General features: G+C 35.8%; 1 protein-coding gene across 3 annotated transcripts in view; it reads right to left on the bottom strand.

The window, feature by feature from the left end:
- The window catches only part of ADGRL4 (adhesion G protein-coupled receptor L4), a 110316-nt gene extending 88200 nt beyond the window's left edge, over positions 1-22116 (bottom strand). The window contains exons 1-2 of one of the 3 annotated variants that reach the window (XM_060625298.3): positions 21589-22116; positions 20054-20203 (exon numbers count right to left, since the gene is read on the bottom strand). In XM_060625298.3, the coding sequence (XP_060481281.1) occupies positions 20054-20203; positions 21589-21838 (400 nt within the window). In that variant the 5' untranslated portion in view covers positions 21839-22116. The remainder of the gene's footprint in view (positions 1-20053; positions 20204-21588) is intronic. The other 2 variants (XM_060625296.3, XM_060625297.3) reach the window with 2 other exon arrangements.
- Between the last annotated feature and the right edge of the window lie 213 nt (positions 22117-22329).

Raw genomic sequence — 22329 nt, 5'->3', positions numbered from 1 at the left:
CCTTGCATCTCTTTACCATTCATCACACCTTTCATGAGTGCATGCAATAATCATTCTTATCCCCCATTCCCATCCTTAAACACATTTTCATCAACTTCATTCCCAGCTCAATCCTCAGCTTAGACATTGTCTCCTTATGAAGGTCACTCAGGTCACTCAAATGATTAAGTAATCATTTGTGTGATTTTGTTTTTGATGTTTCTTTATCCTTCTAGAATCCAAAAGGGCCACATGTTTGCTCACTGCTTTACATTTAACCCTGTAAAGTGTCTAATAAATCACAAATGCTCAACTGTATATTTTGAGTGAGCAAATGCATGAATTTGTGAATAGTAATTATAAATATATTATAAATTATAAGTAAATATAAATAAATTAAAAATTAGCATCCAATTTGATTCAATATGACTGCTCTGTTGTTAAAAATTATGCTAATTATAAAATGGAATTTTAGATTTAGATTTATTGTTAGGTACTATTTATCCTATCATTTAAAATAGTTTTTCTCAGGGGCGTCTAGGTGGTTCAGTAGGTTAAGTGTCTGACTTCGGCTCAGGTCATGATCTCACAGTTTGTGGGTTGTGTCAGGCCCTGTGCTGACAGCTCGGAGCCTGGAGCCTGCTTTTGATTTTGTGCCTCCCTCCCTCTCTGTCCCTCACCTGCTTGCTCTCTCTCTCTCTTTCTGAAAAATAAATTAAAAAATTCTTTAAATAGTTTTTTTAACGGCAACTGCATTTTTTGTGTGTGTCTGTAATTCAGGAAAATTGACAAATTAGAATGAAAGTTGCAAAATATATTAGAATTAAAAATAACAAATTTAAAAGTGCAGAAATTTAAGATATAACCTGGTACTTTTTTTCTAAATTATAAAATGAAAGGTAATGGAAAACAAAGAAATGTTATTATATCAAGGGTTTAAACACTCTATTTCAGGACACTTTTTAAAACTTATATTGGTCACGAGTTCCTTGATAATAATTTTAAACAGTTTAAAAAAAGTGAGAAGAGTAAATTTAGACTTAAGAGAGCCTAATGGGAGTTTTCACCACTGGTCAAGTGCTTAAAAGTCTGTTTTGACATTTAAAAAAATATTTAGTTGAGATTTAGTCTCAAAAGGATGCCTTTTCATTCTTAATCAATTGAATTTGTATTTGGCCTCCTTACATTTCTACTGGAAAAATTTCCAAGAAATTACAGAGGGTTCAAATGCAGTGAATAAATATTTGATCATCCCAGGTTGACATAAGTTAAATTGTAACTCAGAAATATTGTTGAATTGAATAAGGGTGTCTAGACATATTTCCATTCAAATCTATCCTGATTCAGGATGAGATATATTACACTGATGAATGCTTGGACAACCACAGAACAGCAGAATCATGATAGAGTAATTCCAATCATTCCTCTCAACTAGTTTCTGTCAGTGAACGCACCTCACTTCTCCCAGGCACTGAGAATACCGGTAAGTGCTGTCCTGTGAGGTAACTATGGATCCGTGATTTCCCTCAGAGTTGAAGAATCTACGTGGAGATTATATTGAAAGGTAAGACACCAAATTCCCATCTTTGAAACAAAGTTGTGCCAAATATGAAAAATTACTTTCCCTTATACTTTTCTTAGAGTGATCCTACTCAATGAAAAGTAAATCTTGTTGTTATATTTGATGATTTTATTACATATATAGTGATGTTATATATATATATTATTATATATATTATGTTATATATATTATATATATTATTATATATATTATGATCTTATTATATATAATGTTATATATGTACACACAAACATGTATATTATGTATTTCTCTATTCTAATAAGTTTTATAACAAAGCATCCAGCCAGTCTTTTTAAACGTTGCGTAATAATAATTAAAAGCAACTATGTATGTATACATATCATCTATTTTTCTGTTTCTATTTATCTTCATATACTTTGAAATAGCTAACTTTAGTTAGAGAGTTGTTAAACAAAAAATATATAGAATTTCATAACAGAGAGAAATGTTCACATTTTTAGGTAAACCTTATTGTTTTCAAGCTGTAAAAAATGATATTAATATATTTGTTAATCAATAATGATACATAGTCATAGTAAACAAAATAAACTGTTTTCTGAGAATTTATGCTTCTTAAATCTATTTCCTACTATATTTTATATCATTCATTAGATACTATGCTTTCAAAGCTAAACATTTCAAAATAATTTTCTTTAGGTATGTGTGTGTGTGTTTGTGTGTGTTTTAAAGTTTTTCTTCAGACAAAACAAGCTTAAGATATAAGTTAAAGATTAATAAACTGTTACTAGGTCGGGAGTAATATGCCTGTATTCCAGATATATGCTGAAGTGCACATATGCATTGTTTGTTCATGGAGTCTCAGAAAAGCAGAAGAGTGTTTTGGTATTCTAGGTGTAACATCATCCTCAGACCTAGCTACCTAGATGATCTTAACCTGGTTTCCCAAATGGTTTGGGAAAGTAGAAAGAGAATGAACCTACCATAAACAATTTGGCAAGAGGTGACTGACAGATTTATGTTAATAACCGTTATCACTTATGGCCAGCGTCATAATTAAGTGCTGTATTTGTATTACCTTCTATAATCCTCAAAAAGTACTTTGACATTGATAAAACTATTTATACGGCAAAGATGTAGAAACTGATCCAAATCTGATAGTGAGTAGTAAATGACAGAACCAGGATTTAAGCCCAGGAAAGTCTTCCTCAGAGGCTGTGCTTCTTTCATGGCCCTTCATCTCCTAACAAGCTGTAATTCTACTTTTGAGGTATTTTGGTTGAAATTGTCAATAGTGTCTGAATCTAAAAAGTTGAGGCCCGTAGTTTCAAAGTGGGTCTCCGTTACAACATTTCGTCATCTGAAACCAACTTCAAAATAAATTAAAGTCATTCCTTTTCTCTTCTATATTTATTATCTGTACTTGATATCCTAGTTTTGAATACTACCATATGTCAAAATTTTATTTTAAATTCTACTCTCTAAGTGTATCATACTTACATTGATTATAAGTGTTGTTATAAGGATAATTTCTTTTCCCTTAATAAAGGGAAAGATCTGCAAATATTAAGGCATTAGTAGTAGTAAGTTCTTGGATCACAATTTATGAATCACTGTAATCTTTTATTAAAATTGTATCACCAGTAATTAACAAGTCATAAGTTTTCTTATCATAATAGTGGAATTATACTATGGGTTATAATCTAAAGCCTTACTTAAAGTCAGATTAACTCTATACTTATTTATTCTTAAAGCAACCATGTGATTTTTTTTCAAAGGATAAGTATCAAGAGATCATTGACTATAAAACAACAATTAATGCCTCTACCGAAAATTTTCTGACATATTTGTCTACTAATAAACTGAAATTCAAAGTGCAAAACACATTTAAAAAACCATTCTTCTCCACATGGTATTCCATTATGAAACTGCAGCAATGAACATGACATTAGTTGAACAAACATAACACTATAATCAAGCATCTGCTTGACTTCCTGCATTGCATACACAACAGAGATTTGTTATAGCTTTTTTTTTTTAGTATTCTCAATAGGTTTCTGTGTTTATAAAGGTCCAGGAATTATCTTTGGAACTTATCCTCCATATGGCACTAGGAAATGTGGCACAAGAACCTTTCTGACACAAAGGATACACAATTCTTTTTTTTCAAAAAATTGCTTTAAATACAAAACTATCAAACGACTGTTAGGACGACGTCAACTTCTGTTCAATCTCATCAAAATTGATTTAGTTGTCTGTATATGTGAACTTTAATTCTCAAAAATGCGCAAAGGCCAGCACATTTCTTTCCTCAAGTTCTAAATGTTAAACACAATTATATTTTTAATAGCAAATTATTTCAGACTTAGGATGTGTTCTTGTTCAGCACAGGGCCAACAGCATGACATTACTGAATCAACATGACCCAAATTTTGGTTCTTTTATTCACAAAAGAGAAATAAAATACAGATATCCCCTTTGCTGGATAATTCTTGTGTAGATAAGTGACCTGGATAGTTAAGTTTAAAAAATCTCATGGAAATTATATATTTGGGCATTCTTTGGGAAGATTTGCCAAATTGCATGATTTAACTCTTGTCTGCAATCTATTTTTCCTGAGTAAGCACAACCTGAGTCAATAATTGTTAAATAAGCTTATATTTAAAACATATTAAAGACACTTACAATGTAACCACCTTCATTCTATTTTAACTTCTTACAAACTGCATTCTAAAATGCATTGAATAATATCAATAACAAATAACATTTATGTTTTAATGGGCTTATGTGCACACACATTCTTATTTTTGATTTTAGAAATATAGCCTTTAAAATATTAGAAAATATAAATTATTGCATTTAATTTGTACATAATATCACTCCTAAATAACTTAAAGGTCTCCACCTTCAATATATTGAAACCAACTAAATACAATGTCAATTACGTAAAACCCACTTGTTATGCAATACAGGGAGATTATTCAGACACCACACCAGCAAAAAGTAGTTTCTTCCTTACATGGGTAACAAAGTGATTAACTTGCTAGTTCAACGTGAAGGAATATATATGGTTCCAAGTACGTATGGTTTCTTAAATCTAGGCAAGACACATGGCCAGATATTTCAATTAATGTGTAGCAAGCTCACAAAATCAATTTCTTATCAGTCAAAAACACTCATACAGTAAATTTTATTTTCAAACCATAATCTCTAAATTAAATCTGTGTACCTAAAAAATACAGTACAGAAACTCAGTCATTGGGTTTTCTCCCTGATAGCATTTTCACAAATGGCACAAGGCTTTGTATGCTATATATAGCCTACACTGTTTGGTTAGATTCTAATCTTCCTAGAGAACGTCATTATCTCTTTCCATGGCAAATAAAGGACCAAAGTGTTAATTTCCTCCTTAAAGTAAGTACTAGGTTTGAACAGTTTTGACATTCTATCTTCCAGCAATTTATCTGGGAACTTTTAAACAATTATAAAGAGAATCTCTGAATCTGTATACTTATCCAGACTTCTTGGTAAAGAAATTAATTATCTAAGAATATAAAATTGTGGGGAAAATCACGTTATTATAGAAAATAGTGGCACTTTTCAGTAAATCCGTATAAAGGGACTTTGTAGGAATTGAGCTTGTCTGACCAATGACACTCAAGATAATCACATTTTCAATGAAAGCTCTTTGACTTGAATATAAAATACAATCTGTTATATTCAGGTTGAAGTTCTTTCTGTATATTCCAATTTCTTTACACTGAATCTTTTTTCTCCTAATATCCTTATTCTTACCTTACTCACACTACACACAAGACTATAGTAATTTAAGTGTTAGTACCTTTTCTCTATACTCAATGGTAATGGACCAAAATAGTTAAAGGAACTGAAATACTTCAATAGCCTTGCCTTAATATTTTAATATTCAGAAAATTACAATTTCCATGCCAGATAAATGTGCTGTGTTCGCTGTTTTTTAACATTGCAAATGTTTGAGATATTTATATAAATGCTATATACACTATCCAGTGGTGTTCTCTCTTGCAACTGGCTAATAAATTATACAAATCTATTGTAAATTCAGATTGTTGGGACCAAGATGATGTTTGATGGTTGATACAGGATATAAAATTGTATCTTAAGCAGACAGGAAATAGAAAATTATCTGAGATAATACATTTAGAGTTGTTAAAATCATTTTCCCACAGCCTTCTAAACACGTAATCTTTTTAGTTGATTCCAGCACTGTCAAACGGGATAAGAATCTTTTCTAGAGCAAGAAAGTGAGTCAGTCTAGGGAAGGGTTAAAATGCATTAAAAAAAATTTTTTTTGTAGATGGAGACAATAGTTTCTTGATAATCTTTATATTTTGGAAATATCAACATTCTAAGGAAATGATTTAAAGATACAGAGAGTTAAGAATATTTCTTCCCTTTTCATGTGATCATTTATTCTATTTTAATCAAATTTAAAGTTTGATAAAAAAATGAAACAACAGTGCCTCACCTTAAACACATTAATGCAAACCAGATAAAACTTCATCTTAAATGGTTAACTAAATAATAAACACAGTTTCATATAAAGTTGTGTTTAAAAAGGTCAGTTCATTAGAAGGAGCAATAAATGAGGCAGGTGTTTTCAGTAACACATAAACTAAAATTCTTTTTTTGCAATTTAAGAAAGAACTATCAAAGTACTCTTATGATTAAAAGTAAAAATATCAGTTTTTTTAAAGTTTATTTAAAATTTTTTTTAACACTTATTTATTTTTGAAAGACAGAGTGAATCAGAGCATGAGCAAAGGAGGGGCAGAGAGAGAGGGAGACACAGAATCCAAAGCAGGCTCCAGGCTCTGAGCTATCAGCACAGAGCCTAACGTGGGGCTTGAACACACGGACTGTGAGATCACGACCTGAGCTGAAGTCAGATGCTTAACGAACTGAGCCACCCAGGTGCCCCAAAAATATCAGTTTTAAAAAAAAAATTTTTTTTAATGTTTATGTTTATTTTTGAGACAGAGAAAGAGCATGAACGGGGGACGGGCAGAGAGAGAGGGAGACACAGAATCGGAAGTGGGTTCCAGGCTCTGAGCCATCAGCCCAGAGCCTGACGCGGGGCTCCAACTCACGGACCGCGAGATCGTGACCTGAGCCGAAGTCGGACGCTCAACGACTGAGCCACCCAGGCGCCCCAAAATATCAGTTTTTAAGTGCCAGTATTTTCATACTACCTAGGATTTTTGTAAAAAAGGCATTTTTGATAACATAAGACACAAAAGGAAATACCACAGTCAACATAAATAACTCCTGGGACTTAAACATGAATACCAGGGGATCGTCCTCAAAACTAGGGGATGATCATGAAGGATTAGTGCCAAAATTGCAAATGACCCTGCCTAACACATGCTGCTTCCTAACTCATGAAAATTCTCAAAAGTGCAATAAATAACTTAATGAACATTCAGTATTGTATGGATGATCCTCAAAATAAAGTAGGAAAACAAAGATGTTATGGAAAGAAGTATGTGAAGTTTATGATGTTCACTGATCACACAAATCTTCCATATGGCTACATTGGACACTATGTATAGCAAAATATTTGTGATGGGATCATACCTAAGGTAACCTTGCTATATCAGCGTTTTACAATGCATAAAATTCAATGAAATCTAAGCACAGATTCGTACAAGTAGAGATATCATTCATTGCAATATCTTAATACATTCAGCATAGGGAAGGAACAATAAAAATAGTGCACCAACCTGTCAGAGTAGCACCTGAAAAATAGTTCATGATATTTTATATATTGGATCCAATTTTGGTAGTTTTCAAGGGTACAATCAAGAATAAGGACTAGTCACTGTCCTCAAGCAGCCATCACTGTCCCCAAACAGCCATTCCCTCAGGTACTATTAAAAAGCAGTTAGACCCCATCCAAACTTACTCCAACATTATGTATTAGTGCAAAATAAAAAGGAATTATGAAGAGAACATGAAAACATGAGCAATTATTCTTAATAGATAGAAATGAAAAAATCTTCCAAAGAGAATGACATGTACTGTGTCTTACACAATGAGTCTCAGCTTATAGTATTTCCAACATGGAAAGTGCCCAATTTCTCCCCTGAGCACAAACACAGTTGATTATCCCATCCCATTTATTGGGCATGACACAAAGCTACTTTGATGCCTATAAACACAGGTAATCCTCAGAAAGGAGAAATTTGGTCCAGGTTTCCAGCTGAGAGGATTGCTCTGGTCAATTCCATTCTCACTGTCCCTGGCTCATCACATATTCATAAACACACAATCATCAATGTACTTTTGGAATTGCAACACAAAGACAAGTTCCATTTGTAGCATTTTGTTCCAGATGTCAGTTAAATGGTGATTATAAAAGCACATGAATCACAACCCTCTTACCCACAAAATGGATATGCACACCATCTTATTCAAAGGGAGGTAGTCTCAATAACATATAAAAGTAGCTAAACCTCTCCAATAGGAAAGCAAATATAAAAATCAAGATTTTATAGCCTTCTTGATTGTTTTTAATGGTTCAAATCACTCCGCTACAGTACTTAACTTTCTGGTTGCATTATATTTAATAGCTTAGCTTTCAGCACTGCAATAGTGCAGTGCTCCTGAAGACTGGTCCAGAAATTCCTTCCAAGAGTGGAAGGTACCAGAGAAAACATGGAAAATAAGTTTCACCTATGTGCCAATCCCTATTCATTTGTAGCACCTGTCTTGAGAGGAAATTTGAGGTCACATCCTGGCTCAGCAAGAAAGAGTATCAGGATGTGTTATGGCCATGAGTCAGAGGGAATGGAGCAGAAAGAGGAGATGAAAGCATTGCTTGCCTAGGTCATGCCAGCTCCAGAGATCAGAGTTAAAAAGCAAACAAACAAAAACAACAATGAAAAGTGTACTGAGTTCAGAGGCAAGAGACCAAAATCTCTGTTTCACTTTCAGGTTTCAAATAAAGCCCCAAATCCAGGCTATTTACCTCAAAAGCGATTGAACTGGAAATTAACTACAGTTCAAATACATGTCTCACAATAATAGACCCAAATAATTTTAAAACCGGAATAGACATTGATAGTGATCCTGGTGAAATCTGCTCATTTCACAGAGAAACAGGCTCAGATGCACTTTGTGACTTATCATGAGAATCCCAGATGAACAAGACTAGAATATTGAAAACAAGTTTGGAAACCCTGCACAGCAATATTAGAATTTATATCAGAGAATCTAGTTACTAGGCCATGGCATAACAGGAAGGCTCCAATTTATAGGGCTGGGTCTTAGCTACTGCAATATAAGGATATAAGGGATGGATCTAACAATGGGAACTTGAAAAATAAGACCTTGATTTAGAAATTACTTTTCATGCCCAATTACTTTTCTTGATTTAGAATTACTTGATTTAGAAATTACATGCCTGGGTGGCCCAGTCAGTTAAGCCTCCGACTCTTAATTTCAGCTCAGGTCATGATCTCAAGGTTGTGGGATCAGGCCCTGAGCGGAGTGTTGAGCATGGAGGCTGCTTGGGATTCTCTCTCTCTGCCCCTCCCCCACTTGTTCTCTCTCTCTGTCTCTCTCTCTCTCTCTCTCTCTCTCTCTGAAAATAATAAATACATTTAAAAATTAGTTTTAAGATAATGATTAAAATCACAGGACTTTTAAATATACTCTCCCTCCCTTCTTAGGGCTACAATTAGTCTCAGAAAAGTGATGAAATGAAGTAGGGGTTAAATGAAAGTAGACTAACGAAGAAATGAGGCTCAAGAGTTTGACAAAAACTTCTCCTGTAGTAGGCATCTACATTTTTAGGCTGCTCGGCTCATCTATTCACTCTCCTGATGGCCACAGCCACCCTAAAGTCCTTTCTCTCTCTGTCCCTATGATCTGAAGAGGTCCTCACCCTAGGCTCCAGGAATGGAGTAGCCCGATAGCCAGTATTTCCATTATTATTTAAGGACATGAAGGTAACAACTTGAATGTATGAATAAAAGTGACAATGTGAAGTGAATGATACTCCTCTTTTATAGCAGGATATCAATCAACAGACATTGAAGCTGAGAAGGCTTCAATAGGCAATAAACTGAGAAGTGAAGGCATAAACATATTTTGTAGAAGATAGGTTGGATTAGAGGGCTCTTTTTATTAAAGACTCATGTCTGTCTTAAGCTCTGGGAAATTGTCAGACCTTTTATTATTTCCTTTGCTAAAGTTTGTCTTATCCTTTCTTCAGTAAGACTTCTATTACATGGATGTTAGGTTCTCCATGTCTAGTCCTGTTTCTCTGTTTTGTTCTCATAATTTTCGTCTTAACTTTTAGTTTTGCAATTCCTGGGTTATTTTTTTTACCACTTTTTTACTACTATATATTATCAATTCAACTTGGGACTAAAATTGATTCAATGATAAATATATTTTATTGGAGGAGAAAAATACATTAGGTGTGTCTGGCAGGAACCATCAAAAGTATGAGCAGGTGAATTCAGGAAATCACTTGGGAAAACAGACAATATAGTGAGACTGCATAGGGGTTCCATCGCTGTATTAATGACATTATAATGTGAAAACCACAGATAAATCAGGCAATTAGGATCAGAAAACACATCGGCTACCTAGTTTCACGTTGAGATAAAGCATGGAAAGAATTTGGGAGAGGTTTTGGCACAGATGAAGGAAAAGATCACAAAAGGGTGAAACTGTGTTATAAAAAGGATGATTGTGTTGAGCTGATCGGCTCAGAATATCTTCACTTCTTGAGTCCTGATGTATCTTCCACTGATTTGTTAATAAATTTGATATTTATAACCTCCCTGTTCCTTGTGTGACCATCTTGGTAGGGGTGGAAACCCAGGAATGGAGACTATGCTCTCAATCTTCTGGTGACTTTGAAACATTGGCTTTCATTCCTGAGAATTACAGCTATTGTCTTGATGCCTCTTGCTACAAAATGAGAGCAAAAACAGGGGATAAAGGTACGAGGAATTGAGCAGCACAAAGGTTTAAAGACATATTGAAGAAGAAAATTTTTTGTGGTATGATAATTTTTCTGTACATAGAAGCCTATTCTACTTGTTTTTGTTTGTTTGAATGCAAACTTTTTCAGAATCTCTTTGAAGATATAAGCTAGACTTTTCCCTTCAACTTCTTTTCTCTTCCTAACAGTATCATTTTCCAGGCCGATTGTTCTATTTATTCAACTTTGTGCTTTGTATTATTGGCTCTTCTCCAATGACTGATTATTCTTAAATGATCCTCATGTTTTTAAAGAGCAATGTTGATTATCTCAGGTAGCTTGGCCCAGGTTTTGCCTGCCAGCCATTACAACCTCCTTAGTACATACAAGACAGTTCAGAATTCCCTACATCTGAGGGTGGAGGGGCAGAGCAATCTCCAAGAATTATTCCTGCTGGCATAGATGGGGTATAGGCAGAAAGGTGACATCAATTTTTACTCTCAACAATTCCTTTCAGGCAGATGCCAGAGTTCCCTTTAAGAGTCTTTTTTCTTGTCTTTATTTGGGCTCAAATGCCAATGGGGAATAAGGAGCCCAATCAGGGTAACCTTTGGAAAATCACATCTAACTAAACCAGTCACCGAGACTGACACTTCCTTTCTGGGAAGGGTATAGGATATCACCACAAGGAAGAGCTGCCATTTTTGCAGAAGCCTTCTCTGATTCTGCTTTGAGAAGTTCACTCCTAATTTATAGAATTCCCGTGCCCATCCCCCTCACCCCAATCTCACTGGTTGTATTGTCAATACACTGGGTTTTAAGGAGGTCGATGAACAGGAGTTAAACAACTTTATCTGATCTATGAGTTTCATCAAGATATTGAAACTTGTAAATAGTTTTAACTTGCTTGCACTTATTCCTAAGGTATCTTAAGTATATACACCTCATACTTTTTTGTTTTTAATCAATTTCTTTGATAACATAGTAATCAGATAAATCAGGTAAAAAGCAGATTCAAGGTGGGGGCAACAACCAAAATAATTCATTTATGTCTCAGGGAGATTCAGTTTTCTTATTTGCAGACTTACTTCACAGAGTAGCTTGAGAATTATATAAAGCAATAGTTTGAATGTGCTTTCACTGGAAAATTATTTAATCTATAAATTGAGGGTAATACTAGCCCTCATTTCAAAGAGTTGTTATGAGGATTAAATTTATAAATTCATGTAAAGTGCTTAGAGCAGCATTTAGCTCACAGAAAGCACTAAAATCAACATCAATATTATTACTCTTTTTGTAAATAAACTGTAAATATGCAAGTTACTTCTTTAAGCATGAAAAAAGCCTAAATAAGGAAAAAGAAATAATGGAAAAATGGATAATCAGGAGACTGGATAATTTGCTTCTGAAATAAGCAGGAGTTGGCTGTAAAGTATGCTGATGTCCTATAAAGCTGGGGCTGTAGATAACTGACACGCCCCGGGACACAGGAAGTATCAATTTAGCAACATAAAGTTTGCGATCTTAAAATGCTGACAAAAGATCAGAGCTACAGTAAACAAAGCAGAAAAACTGGAACTCGGTGAGTTACTTCGTGGAATTGAAAGTGCTATCCCTATGATCCTTTTGTTCTTATTTCTACCAGTAGTTGTCTTGAAAAGCACAGAGGATTAAAATGTATGAAAATTCCACATTGAGAGCACAATTTCCATGTAATTTTAATTTCCTAGCAGTTCCTAAAGATATGGCTGAACAGAGAGTATAAGATGGTGTAGCTGCCATGTTCACTCTGCATGCAAAATGAACACTAATTCCAGAAAAACAATATCCATTTCCATTTTTATTGATGCCTTAGCATCAGCACATATCATAGGGCGCGCACACACACACACACACACACACACACACACACACACTTATACATAGATATATACATACTTTGTGAACTGATGTTTTAGCCTGGAACAAAAAACAAAAATGGCAGTCTTAACTTAGAAAAAAAAATCAGGACACTAATAATGTCAAATCAGATGGTAAGTCTTATTTAGAATTGATTTAACTCAGAATTTTGAACAACTCTTTGTGATTGTTTAAAACAACTCAGAAGCAATGTGTTTATTGCTAAATCTCTATGCTGATATTACTTTTCTGATTCTAAATATGCAATAAATCCACCTAGATAATACTGATTTAAAAAGATTACAGGGCGTCTGGGTGACTCAGTTAGTTAAGTGTCCACCTCTCGATTTTGGCTCAGGTTATGATCTCATGGTTCATGGGACCTAGCCCTGTATCAAGCTGTGCCCTGTCAGTGAGGAACCTGCTTGGGATTCTCTCTCCCTTCCCCTCTGCCCCTCCTCAACTCATGCCCATGTGCTCTCTCTCTCTCTCTCTCAAAAATAAATAAATAAATAAATAAATAAATAAATAAATAAATAAAAGATTAAAATGATTACAAATAAAAGAGATTTTTACATGAAGAAAACTTGTCATGATATTTCAGTATAAATTACTTGAAAAAACCCAAAATCATATGTTCATATTAAAACCTCTTTTAAGATCTCAAAATATTTCTTAGTTTGTTATCTCATTAATTCTTATAATTATCCTGTGCAATAAACATGAAAACAGGATGATTTAAAAAAATGATTTCTGAAACAGCCTGCAAAAATGACATTGTCAAGTCAGATGAGATAAGTGTTTATTTATAAAATTGTGCAGCTTATCAACAAAACTCAAATGGCACAAGTAGTAGCCAGGACCAGAACTTTCTTTCATTTTCCCTGCCTTCATTTCCCTCCCTCTCCCTCTTTCTCTTCTTCTTATTGCAATCCCTAGAGGGAGGTGGCTCCTGATTTATACATAATATTTAAATAATATTTGAACAATCAACTGGAGGTTCTAGATGGAAGAAAGTTAGATAACTCCAAGATTCATTTTCCTTCATATGTGATATACTAATAAAAAGTATTGAGGAAGCAAAGTTTTTATTTTTTGGTAAAACAAATGCATTTTTACATACTCCAGATGATCTTCTTAGGTACATGAATACAAATACAAACTTGAAAAAGTAGGAACTCTAGGGGCGCCTGGGTGGCTTGGTCGGTTAAGCGTCCGACTTCGGCTCAGGTCATGATCTCACGGTCCGTGAGTTCGAGCCCTGCATCAGGCTCTGTGCTGATGGCTCAGAGCCTGGAGCCCGTTTCAGATTATGTGTCTCCCTCTCTCTCTGCCCCTCCCCTGTTCATGCTCTGTCTCTCTCTGTCTCAAAAATAAATAAACATTAAAACAAAAAAATTAAAAAAAGAAAAAGAAAAAATAGGAACTCTAATGTGCTTTTAGATAGTCATGTATCAGATGTATTTAAAGTGAAGTACATATTTCCTTGGGATGTCTTGTACTGAATGGAAATGTAACCTATTTAAGAAATGACAGTCTAAATTAACCCAAGGCTTACATTCCAGGATGCATGATTTTCATGAACTTCCTCCAAATAAATAAAGTGCCTTTGCCAATTCCAGAAATCCTTTTCTTGTACTAGAAGTATGACCTCTTTCGTGTGTTGACAAGAAGAGGTTACACATTCGAGAGAACAAACTCTACCACAATAATTAGGTGGAATTTCCTCAAAAATATCCACTTCATAAGATGACAAATACCTTCAACATATAGGAAGAAAAAAATAAAAGCATAAACCATTTTAACACTTTCCTTAAGCTTATATTCTATTTTAATTTTTAATTCTTTAATTTATTTTGAGAGAGCCTGCAGTGTGCATGCACCCCCTCCTGAGCGGAGGAGGGGCAGAGAGGGAGAAGAATCCCAAGCAGACTCCATGCTGTCAGATGTGGGGATTGATCTCACAAAACCTGAGACCATGACCTGAGCCAAAATCAAGAGGCAGATGCTTAATTGACAGAGCCACCCAGGTGTCCCACTAAAAATAGAATTATTTTTAAAAGGAAAAGGAAAAAGAGGACTTGCATCATTTAAGTTTTGCTGATCACGTGTCTATTATGGAAATTACCAAACTGTTTTTTTGTTAAATATTTAAAACTGCAGTTATTTTTTGTAGGAGATAGTTTAGATAGTATATCTGTGGCAACTGGTGATACATGATGTACAAACACATGCACACATTTTGTGTGCTTTGCATCTGTTCTGATGACATTCGGTTTGCCCATTTTGATAAGCATCCTTTCATTACTAAAAAACAAGCTATTATGGAAGAAAATTACATGTCCTTGGTACTTATATTGTAGCCTGGGCAGAATGATGCTAGCAGATTATTCTAATGAATATTTCTCCCACATTCTGAACGCGCAGACCATTTCTTCTTCCAAACTCTTAGATAACTATTGCGACATTGTTCTCTCTACATTTACTATTGTCACAATGCTCTTTAGTTTATTATGATATTCTCCCAGCTGAATTTTGCAAGCATATATATGGCTATTAGATAATGAAGAAAACTGTTTTTTAAGCATAGAGTATGTCTCCCTGAGTGCAGGCACTGAGACTTCTTTATTTCTTATAAAGTGCTTGCGATGTTATTCATAACAAGCATGTCCCAAGCTATGAAAGATTTTTATACATGCATACAAGCTGTCAATTATATCTTTCCTGACCTTTCTTATCCTCATCTGGGACAACTTTTTTCTTACCCATTCTGACTCCATGAAATTTTCCCAAACACAGCACCACTTACTGAGTTCAGATGTGAGTAGGAAGAGAAAGTCTACTACCTTCTTCCTGACGCCCACACCCAATCAGGCACTGTACTGCATCCTTCCCCTTGTTCTTGCTTCTTACCTCTCCCAGCTCAGTTTATTTCAAATCAAGCAATATCATGTTTTGTACGTACACAAAGATTCTTTCAACTTTTCCAACCTTCCAAATTACTGAGGGGAGATGGGATGTCTCACTTTTTAGATTTATAACTGTGTTCCAGAGAGTAACCAACACTGTGCTGAGAAGCAAAACATATAGCAACAATATTTGTTTAAAAGACTAAAATAATCCTAAATTTTAGGAAAATATCATCAACAATTTCAAAAGCCATTAAATATATCCCCAAATTTCTACACTTCTCCAGCTTCTGCCTTAAAATACACTCATTGTCAGCATAAAGATAAGTGTGTAAATAAATTCATGTTAATACCTCAGTAAGGTTGTCGAAAATAAATAATTCCTATTCAAATGATACTGTTTTACCTATTTGATTTAAAAAGCTGTACTACACTAATCTAATTACATCAGCTGATTAGTAATACTAGTGACATTTTTGGTAATCTAGAGAAGGTTGAGATCCCCAGGGTTTGAGTCCTAGTTTTGTCACTGTAGCCTTGGGACACTGGGAAACTCACTTAAGCTTCAGAGTCCTGCTTCTCTCATATGCAAAAAGCTATAGCATTGAGCTTAACAAACTAGTTATAACCATTCAAAATGGTGTTTGTAAATAAAAGACAGCATCCATACATTTTATTTCAAAAGCTTATGAAAATTAAGATATATTGGATAGAAGTGACATAAACTATAAGAATTGTACAAAGTACTATTGGATTTTTTTCTTTTTTCTTTTCTTTTTCTTTTATTATTATTTTTATTATTATTATATTTTTTTTTTGAGAAAGAGAGAGAACAAGCAGGAGCAGGGAACCCAACTCGGGGCTCAATCCCATGACCCTGGGATCTTGACCTGGGCTGAAATCAAGAGTTGGAGGCTTAACCAACTGAGCCACTCAGGCACCCCAGTGCTACTGTTTGTATAGGTTGGGTTGACTTTTGCTAATTCATTCTTATTCTACCGAATGGGGTCATCTTTCTAATATACACTATTTATCATGTAACTGAGCTACTTAATATTTGTCAATGGCTCTTTTTTTGTTAGGAGGAAAAAGTCCATATCTTGACACCCAAACTTAATTCCCACTGACCCCCTCAGTTAATATGCCCTGTGATATATACATCCAGAATGAAATACTTGGGGCTCCCTAAAACATACTACACATGTTCAACTTCTAGGCCTTTGTTACTGCTGATTCATTTTGCCTGGCTTTGTCACTTTGTCAGTCTTAATGAATCCTATTTATTCTTTGATTCTCAGCTTAAATGTCACCCCCACTTGGAAAGCTACCCTGCAGTTGATTACATATCTCAAATTTACCTGTATTTGCATATTTTATAACATTGCATCAAGTCGTTAATATAGTTCTGAAGCTGTCCCTAGATATCCTGGAAATCAAGGCCAATTCCTTATTTATTACTTTAACCAAGGGCATAGCAGTATTTGTTAAGTGGAGGTCTTATGGCAAACATAGTGAGTAAGAGTACAGGCTCTGGAAACAGACTTAGGCTGAAATCTCAGCTCTATTACTTATTTGTTGTTATCACTTGTGATATTCACTTAACTTTTCTAAGATTCTACTTTTTTATAGATAAAATGAGAATAACAACCGATGAAGGTGTTGTGCTAATTAATATCTTAGATATTAGCTATCTTGATGTGATGGTGATAATGATAATGATGACAATGAAAATATTCAATAAATATTTGTTCAATAAAAAGATGATTAAATGAAATAAAGTCACTAGTATTAAAACTTGTTTCAGGGCACCTGGGTGGCTCAGTCGGTTGAGCGTCCGACTTTGGCTCAGGTCATGATCTCAACGTTCGTGAGTTCGAGCCCCGTGTCAGGCTCTGTGCTGACAGCTTAGAGCCTGGAGCCTGCTTCGGATTCTGTGTCTCCCTCTCTCTCTGCCCCTTCCACTCATGCTCTGTCTCTCTCAGGTTCTCAAAAATGAATAAACATCAAAAAAAAAAAAAAACAAAAAAACACTTGTTTCTACGGGACTAGGTTACCCAAATTCTAAATGACTTGTATAAAACTAGTTCTTGGAACAGAGTTCATTTAAGTGAGGTCTGGTTACTACCATAACATTTATTTGACAGGTCTCTGAGGGAGTCAAATTGGATGGAGATGAGGAAGATGATGGTAATGATACCAAAAAGAAATTTACTTTCACTCTTCAAGAAGTAGCCATCCTTTATAACAAAACTGTCATCTGGTCATTTCTTATTGACCTAATACCAACTTTAGAGAAAGATAGGAAAAGTGGGAAATCTCTTCACAGATGAAGAAAGCCAACTGTTCAAACCCAATATATAATCTAGACAATTCAGCGGTTGAGAACATAGTGTTTTAACTCTAAAACGCATGTTAAATATGCTTACTGACATAAATTTCAAAAATCTACCAATGAATTAATAAAAGGTGCAAACCACTGTTTGAACAGTTTTAAGAGGACATTATAAACCTCACATAGTGAATATTAAGACAAGTAAATTTATTTATTTATTTTTTTAATTTTAATTTTTATTTTTTTTTCAATATATGAAGTTTATTGTCAAATTGGTTTCCATACAACACCCAGTGCTCATCCCAACAGGTACCCTCCTCAATACCCATCACCCACCCTCCCCTCCCTCCCACCCCCCATCAACCCTCAGTTTGTTCTCAGTTTTTAAGAGTCTCTTATGCTTTGGCTCTCTTCCACTCTAACCTCTTTTTTTCCTTCCCCTCCCCCATGGGTTTCTGTTAAGTTTCTCAGGATCCACATAAGAGTGAAACCATATGGTATCTTTCTCTGTATGGCTTATTTCACTTAGCATCACACTCTCCAGTTCCATCCATGTTGCTACAAAGGGCCATATTTCATTCTTTCTCATTGCCACGTAGTACTCCATTGTGTATATAAACCACAATTTTTTTATCCATTCATCAGTTGATGGACATTTAGGCTCTTTCCATAATTTGGCTATTGTTGAGAGTGTTGCTATAAACATTGGGGTACAAGTGCCCCTATGCATCAGTACTCCTGTATCCCTAAGACAAGTGAATTTATAACATTCTTTAAATGAGGGATCTGTTAAAAAGAACTTGAAAAAAAAAGTGCCATTACAAATTCTGTTCTGTGTGAAAAGAAATTACAGGCCAAAAGACCTTGCAGTATTTGTTTTTTTTTTTCCAACAGAAAGTTTTTTCTGCCCTTCAGCTGGCTATTGACTGAGGCAGCAGGGCGGGGTGGGGGGGGGGTGTTGTGGGGGAAGAGTGCATTGGATAATGGAAGATGTGTTAAAAAAAACATTAAAAAGATGATTATGATCTGGTTAGTTGCTGAAGGTCCAAATTGTGAAAAATTATTGATGTTAATGATGGTAATCATGACAGTTGAAAAGAATCTAAATAACAAAAAGGCAACACCACTTATGAAGTATCATAGTGCAATTTGTAATGATTAGTGGAAAAGCACACTAATATATTCGATGCAATATTTTGAAGGTCACTCGACTATCAACTTGCGATAATGCCATTCAATTAAATACACAGTAAAAATCTAAGATTATTTATAGAAAGAATTTCGTAGTGCTTGTGGAATAGTATATTACAAATTCTGGCTGTATGTACAAGCAGAAATGCCTGATCTAATGCACCATTAAGCAACTGTAGCTTTGCTCTACATTTTTTAAACATTAAACTAATTATGATGAGGTCTGGTCTTACTAAGAACTGCATATTTAATCTTTTTTAAGAGCCTATCAAATTGAATCACGAGATACAACTTGTTTACGCTATAAGCAAACACATGCAATATTAACAATGTACAATATCCTGGCTTAATTAGAAAAAGTCCATGTTATCTTAAATACATTTAGGAGTATAATACCACATAGTTCTAATTTGAAGTTGTCATTTAATTATATTTTAAAACTAATTTATATGACTTGGAACTGCTTCTCTCTCTAATACACAGAATGTTTTTCCATTGACCCAGTTAAAACTAAATTCTACTAAAAATGAAAGAGAGAGGAAGGATAGAGTGAGGCTTGAAGGAAGAGAAAGAGTGGCGGTTGAAACCACAGACAAGAAGTCACTGAAATATGATTTTCGGACAAGGTCCTGTTTATCAAATCAGTGGGCTGAATTGCACCCTGCTAGGACCTTTTCTACCATTCTTGCTCTGGATTGTAGCCTCAAGTTCTATAAGTGAGATCTACTTTTTCAGAAAAGAATACATTTTCAAAATTCTCTCTCTCTCTCTCTCTCCAGGGTATCATGCAGGATATACAGGCAAAACACTTGAATCTCTTAATATTATCCTCAAATTTAAGTAGTCAGGTAGTAAAGAAGGTACCCGAAGGCAACACATATCCATATAGCCTGGACTTCATGAACCCTGTGTTCTTTCGTTTCCAAAGGTATTGACTCTGCTCTCTGCAACTTAGTTTTCCAGCTTAAGTTCAAGGACAATGTTCAATAGTTACACCAAAAATAAGATATACATGGACTCCTCAAAAATCAATAATCAAGTATACATTTTCAAGTGGGACCTTCAAACTTGTTTAGTTAATTAAGCTTTTTTTTTTTTTTTTTTTAACCAATAGCTTGAAATCATACAGCTTAATGTAAACACTTAATTTCTGGACAAGGGAAAAACAATCATATCAGAATTTAATCTTACCAAAAAACCCAAAAGAGGTAATAAAGGTTGTTTACCTTCACAAATTGTGACACCATTTCCTGAAAATCCCATGTTGCAGTAACAGGCTTCAATTCCATTTCGTATTTCACATTTTGCATTTGGAAGACAAGGTGTCTTGGTGCAGTTCTGAGTGTAGGAACAATTCAGCAAAGTGGAAAAACCCACTACGGAAAATAGAGAAATATACCTTTTCAAAAAAAGGAAGAAAGAAAAGAAAGAGAAAGAAAAGTTTCTCCCCTGCCCCCCCCATTGTTGAGTCATACTATAGTAAACACAAAAACCCTTCTTTCTTTCCATCTAGATAAATGGATTATGAGAATTTCCCAAGAGAGTATTTAGCTAACTAACAGCACAAGAGCAAGTAAGCAAAAAGATGAGCACTTTCTTCAATGTCAGTATTTATTGAGTAAATCTCAACAAAGCTATAATGTAGTAAACAACCCAGCTCTATACAGAAAAGAGTATTCCTAGATCACTGGACTCTTGGTTCTGAGACGAAATATTGTTAAAGGGGATTGCATGATTGTAAAGCAATTTCTTGCCTCTGGGAACGATTCTGTGCAGAGATCAAGGTGACTTGATGGTCTGGGTCTTGTCAAATTCAAATCTCTGTAATTTTTAAGATGAAGAGCAACATATCATAACATCAGGAGGACAAATGCAATTATTGTTTTTTTTCTGTAGTCTAATTTTCTTTTAAATACTGCCTTTTCCATAGTAAAATTTATGCTACATGTTCCCCCAGTAGGAGAATTTAAGATAAACTCAACATATTGGTCAAAGATTGATCTTCTGGGAACGGACACCATACAAACACAACCAATAAAATGAAGCAGAAAAGAGAACGAGGCTTTATTTTGGAGTAATTGAAAACAAAGTTGGGAATGGTATTTTGTGGGCTGTTCGGAAATGATAAGGCAAAGCATGGGCCCGTCCTTTTTTATTGTTGTCCCAGGTCTTCTGAAGTCACACCTGCTTGAGGATGGACAGTCAGGAGCCATGCAAATCATTGTTCTTAGAACAGTCATCTGAGATAAACTGTCCTTATCTGGTAACAAGAGAGTGTTAACATTTGATTCTAAATCTCGGCCTCACATAGGGCTGGATATACTGTCTAAACCAGAATTAATTCAGCTGCAAAGATGTGATTTATAACCCTTCTGCACAGCATCATCCAAATGGTATTTTAAATGAACCCAAAGTCTGGGCTGGCAGTTCCCTTAAAATGCCGGGAAGCCTCCCTCAAGCGTTACCGGGTTGGATTTCCCAAATTTTTTGAGGGGATATCGAAAAAAAAAAAAAAAAAGGTCAAAGGAGACGTTGGGGATTTTGCGGACTTTGTATTCAGGAATAAAAAGGTGACTTGGTCCCTGGGCCCTGCATATCCAATTCCAGAGTTGAAAGGCCAAGGAGAAAAAACATCCTGAGAAGTACCGCCGTCCACTCTTCTTGGAACCCGGGCCAAATCCACTTGGCACGCGAGTTCCACCTCGGAAAAATCCCCTTCCCTGCAAGCCCCGGACCCTCCGCGACCTCGCTGGGCACTCACCTAGGAGCGGGAGGAGTTTCATTGGCGGCGGCCGCGGTGCAGGCGGTGGCGGCAGTGCGGCTGGGTGTGCGGGCCGTGTCCCCGGGACGCAGCTGGGCGGCCGCGGCAGGGTCCCGGCTCCGTCCCCCGTGACGCGCCGCTTCCTCCGGACACTTTCCGGCCTCTTTTGTGTGAGCCTGTGGGTCAAGCCCTGAGTCTGCCGGTCACGTCCGGCCCCCGGCCGGTTGCTCCACGCCACCCTGACCTCCATCCCCGGCCTCTTGACCGCCGAGCACTCTTGCTGACCCTTGGAGGGATCATTGTGCCCCCGGGCTCAGCGTCCAGAGGGCCGCCCTCAAACCCCCAGCTCGGTAGCCAAAACAAGGGGGCCGCCCACGGAGTGTCCCTCCCGGGAGAGCATCCAGCACCTCAAAGGTCGAAGGGGTACTTCCGAAGTTCCCGGACACAGCGTTCTTTTGTTCACGAGCACATTTCCATGAAGCCTTCGCAGGTAGGCTGAGCCCTGGCTCCCGACAATGGGACACTCCTGGCCAGTGCCGAGTCCTCACCTTGTTGGGACTCAGGGTTTCAGAGGGCAGAAGGATACCTTGTCTACAGGTGAAGATTGGGCTTCGGATGACTGAGCAAAGAACAAGCAAACAAAAAAAAACAGTTTCAAAAGTCCACACATTTGTCGGAACTCATCAAGTTGGTGCATCTTATTGTGTGTAAATTATACCTCAATAGCGTTGATTTAAAGAA

The sequence above is a fragment of the Panthera onca genome, chromosome C1, assembly GCF_046562875.1.
Source record: "Panthera onca isolate mPanOnc1 chromosome C1, mPanOnc1 haplotype 2, whole genome shotgun sequence".
Lineage (NCBI taxonomy): Eukaryota > Metazoa > Chordata > Mammalia > Carnivora > Felidae > Panthera > Panthera onca.
This window is presented reverse-complemented; position numbering and strand designations above follow the sequence as displayed.